General features: G+C 39.5%; 1 protein-coding gene across 2 annotated transcripts; it reads right to left on the reverse strand.

Moving 5' to 3' along the window:
* Nucleotides 1-7,847: 7,847 nt before the first annotated feature.
* NPY2R (neuropeptide Y receptor Y2) lies at nucleotides 7,848-8,993 on the reverse strand (the record flags this gene model as incomplete). Of its 2 annotated transcripts, XM_079773049.1 has the most annotated exons (2): nucleotides 7,848-8,563; nucleotides 8,903-8,993. In XM_079773049.1, the coding sequence occupies 2 exons, from the start codon at nucleotides 8,991-8,993 to the stop codon at nucleotides 7,848-7,850; spliced, it is 807 nt and encodes a 268-aa protein (XP_079629175.1). The 2 variants fall into 2 exon arrangements, with proteins under 2 accessions (XP_079629175.1, XP_079629174.1); XM_079773048.1 differs by having other exon boundaries at nucleotides 7,848-8,993.
* Nucleotides 8,994-10,936: the final 1,943 nt, after the last annotated feature.

A 10,936-nucleotide genomic window follows, 5' to 3' on the forward strand; every position in this document is an offset into this window, starting at 1 on the left:
TCCAAAAGTGTGAGGATAGCATAAGGAGCCCCCGGGATGGCTTTAAGCATACCAATATCCAAATTTTTGAGGTGCCAGAAGAGAGAAAGCAAGATACTGAAAACCTATTTGAAGAAATAATGACAGAAAACTTCCCCCACCTGGTGAAAGAAATAGACTTACAAGTTTAGGAAGCGCACAGAACCCCAAACAAGAGGAATCCAAAGAGGACCACACCAAGACACATCATAATTAAAATGCCAAGGGCAAAAGACAAAGAGAGAATCTTACAAGCAGCAAGAGAAAAACAGTTAGTTACCTACAAGGGAGCACCCATACGACTGTCATCTGATTTCTCAACAGAAACTATGCAGGCCAGACGGGAATGGCAAGAAATATTCAAAGTGATGAATAGCAAGAACCTACAACCAAGACTACTCTACCCAGCAAAGTTATCATTCAGAATTGAAGGGCAGATAAAGAGCTTCACAGATAAGAAAAAGCTAAAGGAGTTCATCACCACCAAACCAGTATTATATGAAATGCTGAAAGGTATTCTTTAAAAAGAGGAAAAAGAAGAAAAAAGTAAAGATAAAAATTATGAACAACAAATACATATCTATCAACAAGTGATTATAAATATCAAGTGAATAAAAAATCTGAGGAACAGAATAAACTGGTGAACATAATAGAATCAGAGGCATAGAATGGGAGTGGATTGATAATTCTCAGGGGGAAAGGGGTGTCTGTGTGGGGGGTATGGGAAGAGACTGGACAAAAATCATACACCTGTGGATAAGGACAACAGGGGGGAGGGAACCGGGTGATGGGGAGATATGGGGGAAGAAAAAGGAGAAACAATTGTAATAATCTGAACAATAAAGATTTATTTAAAAAAATTGAAAAGAAGCTAAAGGGACATGAATAATGGTTTTTAATATACATAATTGTATAACTATGTAGACTTTTGCACAATTTGGCTGTTGATTAATATTACAGGATATTCAAATGAAAAAAAACACACCCAGTTTATTGAACACATGTAAGTGAACACTTTTATGTGCACAGGAAAAAATAGTATGGAAAAGAATCTTAACTATTAACAATGATCATGGCTGAGTTTGGGAATAGGAAATGGACTGGCAGGTAAACAGCTTATATAATCTTTTTAAAATATTTATAAAAAATACTTATTGTCACATGAAACTACTAAATTTCTAACTTTCTAATATAAAGAAAAAGCTTACTATTTTAAAATTTTTATAAAATGATTTTAAAGGTAGTTTATTTTTCAATGTATTTTTTAAAAATCACTCTAAGCAAAGTAAAGTCTCTTGAAAATATTAATGATTATGTCCTGGTATTTAATCTCAGGTGCTAAATACTTCGCTGCCATCTGCTGGAATATGGTTACTAATTCATGCCCAAGCTCAAGCGTAGTTCTTGGTGAGAAACAGGAAGAGGTCCTTGGCGAAGCCACATCTCCCCTTAGTTCTCTGCCTCCAGCCTTCCTAGCCTGGGGCCTGGTTAGGGTGGCAGACTGAGAGCATGCCACCAGCTGGAGACTTGTGCCTCATTAATCTGTAAACACATTAGGAGGATTAACGTGCTTTGGCTTCAACATGAGAAGTTTAAAAAAACTACAAAAACAACCATTTTCTGAAAAATAGAGGACCGGGCCTTTGGTTGCCTTAGGTCTACTGAGAATTTAGTCCTCATTTTACAAGGTCTACAAATGAACAGAGAACCATCTACGTGAGCTAATGCTCATCGCAAAAGGACTCCTTTCCAACTACAGGTGGCCTAAGCAGTGGGGACAGCGGAACACTTGAATTATAACTGCAAACAGACTATATTTTAGTGAGAGTGTTGCAGGTGACTCCAGTCTTACATTTATGAAGATACTATTTCACCTCGGCTTTATGTGGGCACCAAGGGCCCCGGGCAGTGACTGTGGGCAGCCTGGCTCAGGGTGTCAGAAGTCCTCCCAGGAGCATTTCTCACACCCTTGAAGAAATATTGCATTTTCCATAAAGGATGGTTCCTCCTTTTCAAATCTGAAGCAATGGTAAGAAGATCTCATACATTTATGAGTGTGCATGAAAGAGCTAAAGGGGGTGGACTCGGTGTGCCCCTTGTGAATGAGCATTCATGAAATGACTATGAGAGCAGTTAACCATTTGGCAAATGCAGACTGAGGTTACTTAGCCAAGACCTATCATTAGAGCTAATGCAGTACCCCTGTGGCTTCATTCACCCCAAAATATATCAAGCAGAGCCCAATGCAGTCAAGTGTTTACTTGCTGCTGCTTCCCCCACTAATGGGTTTAAAATGACTTGCAGCCCCTGTACCTCTCAGCCTGAGAAGTGGGACTTCACACAGCTTAATTACTACTCGCCTTGCTGAACATGTGCTACTACCAAGCCCAGTGGGGAAACCAGCCGCAGCCACAAGTATTCTGACTACTACCGACTGAGGGAATTAGTGGTGGCTCCAGTTCTCTGCAACAGGTGGCTATGCTCCCGTGGACTGAAAAAGAGGGCTTGGCTCATGGTAGCATGCTTGTGGGAATCACACCATTCTCTGAATGGCTTGGAATTAACTTCTTAGTCTCTAAAAATGCATTGAGTTTGGTATTTTCCAAGTAAAGTGGCCTGGGAGGATTTTATTGCTTTGGTTAACTTAAAATTAAGAATATAAAGTAGTAAGCCTATACTTTAGTGTTCTCTTGCTTTAAACAGTTGACAGACAAATTAAGGGTTGAAAAATGTCATTTATTGGTAAAGAACCAGTACTGGAAAAATATATTGGAGATGAAACACATATTATTCTATAGGATTATGTAGCTTGAAATTTTTAGCATTGCTATTGATTTATCTACAATATAAAAGCTAAACCATAAAATACATCCTTTTCTGCCTCTTTTTACTTTATATTGGGACTAGAGGCCCAGTGCATGTATTCGTGCACTGGTGGGTCCCTCAGCGTGGCCTGCAGGGATTGGGTGAAGCCAGTAGTCCAACGCAGCCTGCAGTTCCTGCCTGCCGCTCCTACTCATCCTGGTCTGACTATGCCTGCTGTTGCCACTCGGTAGGCTTGATGGCCCTCAGCTGTGGCCTCCAGGCTGTGGCGGCCAGCCATGAGCCCTGTGTCTGGCACCCATCGGTCAGCTGAGTGGTGCTCCCACTGTGGGAGCACACTGACCACCAGGGGGCAGCGCCTGTGCTGAGCGTCTGCCCCCTGGTGGTCAGTGTGCATCATAGCAACTGATCAACCAGTGGAATGGTCACAGATTGAATGGCTGCTTAGGCTTTTATATATATAGATAAGGAATAAATCCTATCAACACTCATGAGTTTCTGGCATTTATGGTCTAAATATTCCATCACAGACACAGATATACAGATATAAGTATATATTCGAACACACATAGAACCCAAAACAGCACTTATTTTTGCTGAGGATGTACGTGTCTTTTGAAAAAAAAACATGTACCTATGAGGGAAATTGTTTTGACTCAATCAAGTGTATTTTTCAAGTGAAAGTCCTTTAAAAGTAAAGAGATAAATCAATCTAGGCTGAAGGGGGGAACAAAACCGGGCAGTGAATGAACAACTTGGTAAAATCACAGGTCAGACTGGTTAATGGCACATGCTTTGGAGTCGGAGCTGTCTAGCTCTCCTATCAGCTGTGACACTTTGGTGAATTTATTCAACATCTCCAAGTCTCCATCTCTTCATCTTTAAAATTGGGTAACTCTTACTTGATATGCTTTTTATAAAGATTAAATGAATGTTATAAAAATGTAGCTCAGAATTTTACAGTAATATATTTTTTAAAAATTGGTACCCATTAGATTTACCCAGTCGAAATTAATTTAACAAATATTTATTGAGGTCTATTGTGTGCCAGACACTATGTGCTCAGCATTCAGAAATAAACTGGTAAGCAAAAAAGCAAACATGGTCTGTCTTTTTTGAAAAAGGCCAGGTGGGAGAGGAGCACAGTGTTAACACTCTGGGAGATTCCCACTTTCCTGAGGGACATAGTCAATCTCACAGATAAGTTTAAAATGATGACTGTGAAAAGTACATGACACATGTAACGGGGAAGATACATTAGTTCAAGAGCAATACAATTTCCTTAAGAAAGTGATGATTCAACTGAAATACGAAGGAAAAGTAGGAATCCAATAAGGAAAGAGAGAACAGAAGGATTTTGCAGGCAGCGTTTCCGAAGCCGGGTGGGAAGGGCACACTGGAAGCTGCAAAGCCACTGTCCGAGGACCGCTGGGCGAGAGGGGGGACCAGGGGTAGCGGTGAGGCTGCCCTGGGAAGGGCTGTTTGTGAAAGAACTATGTATGTTCTTGTCTTTAGAAGGGCATTGCAAATATGAAAAGTAAAAAAAAAAAAAAAAGATGTCACTATTGACTACTAGAGCAGCACAATTGAGAATATATTCAGGAAGGGAGGGAGAGAGAGGGGGAGAGAGATAGGGAGGGAGAGAGGGAGAGAGGGAGGGAGATTTAGAACAATTGATTTCCTGAAAGTATTTATCTTAATCAGAGTGTGTCTCAGAGTGAAACAGATGAAGGCAGAAAACAGTACAGTACATGAAGTAAAATGAACAAAGGGTTATTATGACTGGATAGGTTTTGAGATCAGAGTTACAATACCATATAAATAAATGGGCTGAAAGAATGTACTTTAGAATGAATTTCATACAATGAGCTGTAAAGCATCTTACATTTCTGCCATTTCAGACTTCTTCAGCATTTCCATTTAAGTTCTATATTAAGCATTCAAATTATCCTTTATACATCTGGCATAAATCAAAACTAAATAGTTTGTTAAAGGATTTTTGGTTGGTGTTGCTATTCAAGCAAATGAGTTGGTTCATAATATCTTATAACTTGCTTCTGGTGGATTAAAAACAATATTGTAATTCTGGAGTGAATGAAAGTGAGGATCTCAGCATGAAGAAGCTGAAGATATTTATATATCATTCAAAAGGTACTTTAATGTAGCAACTCAGGCTTAATGATAGGTACCTAAATATGTGCTAGAAATGTCTAATCATACTTAACAAATTTTCATCTCAACTAGGTATCGTTAACACCCCTAATATCTTCAGGTTTAGAGAATATTTTTAACATATTAGCCTTCATAATAGAAAAAGAAAACGAGATAGTTTATCCACATCATTGCAATTCTGAATAATCCAACAAGGTACTGAGAGGAGAGAATGAGGTTGAATCTAGAAATTATTATTTGGGCAATTCTCAAGATTGCCAGAATTGTCTGATGGCAATGAAACAGCATGAAGTTTGAGTTTTTGAAAAATCATTCTGGCTAGTGGGTAAAAGTTGGATTGGCTGGGAAGATGACAAGATATTAGGAAGTTGCTACATTAAACCAGATGAGAGATAACAGTGGTCTGGGGAGATAATCACAGCCTGAACTATGGTAGGGACCTTAGAGATGGAGAAAAGTGAATGGATTCAAGAAACATCTAGGAATTAGAAGGAACTGTGGGAATTAATTGGACATGTGTGACAAAGGGACAGAGTCAAGGGTAACTCTAAAGTGTAAGGCTCTGGGGACCTGGGAAGATAGTAGTGAAGTGACTGGGGCAGGAAATACAAGAAAGCAAAGTGGAGGAGGCTGGGATGTGCATCACAATGGAAGGTTCTGTTTCAGACATCCTGGTTTTGATCTGCTAAGGAGACAGCTGTGTGGACATGTCAGGTCAGCTGATACAAATATAAGTTCAGATGAGAGGCCTGGTTTAAAAATAAAGATTCAGGCATCAGACGTGAGAGTGAGTCCATTGACTCAAGTTCATGTTTAAAATGGAAAGAGAAATAGACTAACTGTTGAGAAGCCACCATTAGTTTCCTGTTTTTAACTATGTGAAAGGTTTACAATCTCATCTTTAGTAGGAACTGATATAAAGTATCACTCAATTTCTCTAGTTTCCCAGATTCTATTTATTTCAACAGATGAAATCACTATATAAAAAAAATGTTTTTATTGAATTAACAGAATTAATTAGATCATGTATATTTACTGGATCATTAATTAAATTCTAATAATTTATGACTACACCAGTAATACAGTAGCATACACATTTTCTATAGTGCAAGAATTCTCAAAAAGACTTTTAACCACAATTTTCTATTGATATCTTATGCAAAGTAATTGCTATTTAAAGGACAAAAAAAAACCTCTTTCTGGACATATATGTCAAGTTCAACAGAAAAATCTTTAATTATATGACATATTACAGATATAGTATTTTTTGTTTACTTTTAAATCAGTCTTCCGCCTAATCTATATTATATTTTTCATTCTTTTTCTGTATTCCAAAAGTGCTGTCCTCTTCAAGAGCAGTCTTTCATTTCTAGCAAGAAAGTAACTCAGAAAGAGCCAAAGTATGAATTTTAAATATATCCATAAAATAAAAATCTCCAGTTCAAAAAGTTAATATTTGTAACTAAGTATAATACTACTCATGGAATTTTTTTAAAATTTAAGGACTCTATTTACATAAATATGATTACAATGAAACTTCCTTAACAGGATTCAAAGAATTACAATTATTTTAATATCACAATTATTTGTCATGAACATAATAGGGTTTTAAGCATCTTTGGTTGTGTAGGTACAATTTTATTAGGTATATACTCATGTTATCAAAATAACTTAGCTAATAATTTTGAGAAGATCATAATTTATGTTGAAATTGGTCCAAAAAGAACATTTGCAAAATGGAATGAGTCCAATGTCTTTATCGTTCTTGTCAGATGGGTTCCATTTTGAAGAAATTATACTGTGTCATGAATGAGTCCATTGAAAATGAATTTCAAAAAAACACTACAGTGTTCTATGAACACATTAGAGCTATGTACCTGTGCAAAAATTGCTTACAAATAACCACAATTTTTTTTAAATGCCACAAAATTATTTTCTAATTGGTTTAATTTCTAGTGAAGACAAACTCAGCTCCAACATAGGAATAATACATATTCAAAAGATATAATTAATATTAATTAATTAAAACACTAAATGCATTACATTGCATGCTTATTGGTTATCGAAATGGTATCTATATATAGAAAGCAGGGACAACTTAAATGAGAAGTCAAATGATGGTTTACATTTCTATAATTCTGAGAACTTCAACCTTTGATTCTGAGTTGAAGCAACTTTCCACTAAACGCGCATTTGGTTTTAAGCATAATCAGCTGAGTATTAAGAACTTCCCCCATCATTTTCCAAAACACTAATTATATGGCACATTTCAGTTTCCTTCCTTGAAGTCATACAATTAGGTGGCAACATTTACCTGTAGCATTTCCTAGTGGATTTAATCTATAGGAAGATTCATTAAAACAGACACACACACAAAATACAATAAAGGAGAGCCTGTGGCTCCCTAGGGAAATTGGTGTTGGGTCATCTTTTCATCGGATGAGGGGAGAGCAGCTAATTATACATCATCCCCAACCTACTCCCCAATGTGATTTGAAAGTCAACTTATTGAGCCACTACCTTTTAGCAGTGCTGGTAACGCCAGTTCCTTGTTCAGGTTTCCTTCTCTCTGGGAAACAGTCACAAGCATTTCCGTAATTCCACCTTCCGGCCATACAACCGTACGTGAAATGTTCTGTTGTCCTGTCTCCCAACAGGTGTGCTTTCACCTCGGCTCAGCCAATGAGGTTTCCGTGAATGACACCAAAGAGCATCCATTCAGATGCTCTTTTTCTTCCTAAAAATGGGAAATCAGGATGCACCTGGGCGCCGTCCCCAACCAGATTTATAGCTCTGGTCAGAATTCATCCCTACATTTTCACACCACAGCTTCCTTAGACATTGGTTGCCTCTGTGAAAGAGCCATTGGGGCCATATTTCCTTTTCACTTCCAGGTTCTTTTTAGCCTTGAATGACACGAACACTTCCGAGTGAATGGTGTCCAACCTGGGCTCACAGCGGAAGGCGGAGAGGAAAGCCTTTCTGTAGTTGCTGTTCATCCAGCCGTAGAAAAGGGGGTTGGCAAAGGTGGAGCACATGGCAATGATGTGGAGCACGGTGAAGATGAGCTTGTACTCCCTCAAGTTCAGGACTTGGTTGTCAATGTCCACAGCGAGTTGGAAGGCATGGAGAGGCAACCAGCTGACCGCGAACACCACCACCACGCACACCAGCATTTTGGTGGTCTTTTGCCTTCGCTGATGGTAATGATCATTCGCAGCTCCAGGGCTGACATGGTTCTTCAGTTTACTCCAGATGCGCGTGTAGGAAAAAGAAATGATGCTCAGAGGCAAAACATACAGGATCAGTAAGGAGGAAAGACTGTAGACAGTGCCATACACGCTCTTCTCACCAGGCCACTTCTCCGTACAGGCCACAATCGAAAAGTCAGGGATAATCTCAATCAGAGAATACTCTCGGAAGATGGCCAGGGGGCTTGCTAGCAGGGCACTGATGCCCCAGGCCAAGCCAATAATCAGGAAGCTGATTCGCTTGGAGATCTTGCTCTCCAGGTGATAGACGATGCAGCGATGCCGGTTCAGGGCAATTACTGTCAAGGTGATCGTGGACACTTGCACTGCCAGGCCCTGGGCATAGGGCACCAGGTGGCACAGGACAGGGCCCATTTTCCACTCTCCCATTAAGGTGTAGGTAAGAGTGAATGGCAAGCACAGGGTGTTCACCAGAAGGTCTGCCACGGCCAGGTTGGCAATGAAAAAGTTGGTTACGGTGTGCATGCTCTTGAATTTGATCACCACATGGATCACCAAGGAGTTGCCAATCACTCCAAGCAAGATGATGGAGCAATAAGCCAATATGAGGACAATCTGCACTTCAATCAGCGTTGTGCTGTCTCTAAGCTCTGGCTTAGGGTCAGGGGCCAGCTCACCTCTAGGAGTGGTTTGCCCTGGACCATACTGCTCCACTTTCATTCCTTCCACTGTCTGGTTCTCATCAGCCTCTGCACCTATTGGGCCCATTTTCAGGAACAAGAATCTACAATTAAAAACAAAAAAAGAACAACTATGAAGCAAGGGTGAGAAAAAGGAATATCACAAAAGGATTGGTTTCATTTTGGTGGGGGCTCAGAATGCCTGTCCTCTGATATCTCAAATTGCACATAGTCGGATATTTTAATAAAACAGGCCCTTTAATGTGTCTATTCTTTGTCTAAGTCTAAATATGGATGAATTAAATCAGGTCCTTGACATGTATGTTACAATGGTAAAATGTAATACCTATGTATAAATGTAATTCCTATGTGAATGCCACTAAACTGATTCAATCCATTTTATGAGATGAATACTAGAAACTTTATCAATTAATTTTATAACTTCTATTAATTCATCAAATTAATTTTAAATTAGAAAAATAAAGTGTCCTTCAATATCTTGACTGTTCTTATAAATATAGCAACAAACTACACGGAAAAGAAATTTTGAAACCTTTGGCCTGGTGCCTGAACTTTGGGAGTATAAAATATTTAGGGTAAAGTGAGCAGATTCTCTTTCTTAGCCATTGTTCCCAATGTAGGGGTTAGCGTTAAAAATAGGTAACCTGTTCAAAGCAGTTGGATTTTTTTTTTCACGTTCTAAAATAAACATTCTACCTGACATACAGCAGAATCCTACGTAGGAACTATGCAAAAACTATGTCTAAATCTGAACTACATCTCTCTCTAACCCCTAAATAGTAAGGTTTTCACACTTTGCTTCCCCATTGGCAGCCCCCAATCCAAGGCTTTTTCTTCTGCATGCCCAACCTCAGCCAATGCTCTCGCCATCCATTAAGCCAAGTGAACTTCAAAAGCAGGTTACCATTCTAGGCTTCTTCATCTCCTTTAGCCCCCACATCTAAGAAACCCTCAGACTGATCTCTCACATCTTTCCCAGGGATCCTCTTATCACTGCTACCACATTAGTTTTGCCCTTGCTCTCTTACCATAATTACTCTAATAGTCTTCTATCTTATCTCCCTCTTCTCCTTCTCCCTCCCTCCCTCCCTTCTTTCCTTCCTTCTTTCCTTCCTCATTCATTCATTCATTCATTCACTCATTCATTCACTTAACAAATATAATTGAGCATCTTCTAAATGCCAGACATAGCTCCATCCTTGCATTGAGCAAGCATTTAAAAACTTATGTCAGGAAGAAGAATTTGTGTTGGGGGAAAAGACAGCAGGATAGGACCTCTATTCTAGGCTCTGACATTTTACTGGATAGTAAAATGGGGTTTCTGAAATTCAAACGTGATCATATTACTTCCCTTATGCCCCCAGATTTCTTCATATATTGGCTTTTAATAATAGTTCCCCTTTCAAGTCAATAAAAACACTCAGATCCCAAGATCATAGTAGTGGTACCTGTTGAATATATTCATAATGAAAAAAAGGCTTCCACCATTAATTTAGAACCTCATTTAAATGAATTTGTTTTGTATTCATCATAACAGCATCTACCTACATTGGTGAGTCATATGTTTATTCATCCCACAGACCATGGCTGGCTGGGCCGCAGTGCCCGAGCCCCATTTCCCACCCTTCCTCTGGAGGGCTGACTGTTACAGGCTATCCTTTCGGGCTCATGATTCATCAGAATGAATGGCCAATGGGAAGTCCTGGCAGGTAATTAGAGGGCAAGAGGAAGGCAGAAGCCACTGTATTCTTCTCCTTCCCTCTCTTTCGACCAGGGCCTCGCAGCCCATCCGTGGCTTTGGTTGGCGCAGGGCTGACCCACAGTGATTCTGTTCCCAGTGGATGGCCCTGGTCCCTGGGGTTCAGTCACACTGCCTCCTCCCCATGTCCCTCTGCCTGGAAGTAGCAATGACGCTTTGCTCTTGCTAATCCCTGGGCAGCCTCAACATCCCCTTTGGCTTTCATTACTTATATAACCAATTCGCTGCATGTAATTCCTTCTCTTTTACTT

Source organism: Cnephaeus nilssonii (genome assembly GCF_951640355.1).
Source record: "Cnephaeus nilssonii genome assembly, chromosome: 5".
Lineage (NCBI taxonomy): Eukaryota > Metazoa > Chordata > Mammalia > Chiroptera > Vespertilionidae > Cnephaeus > Cnephaeus nilssonii.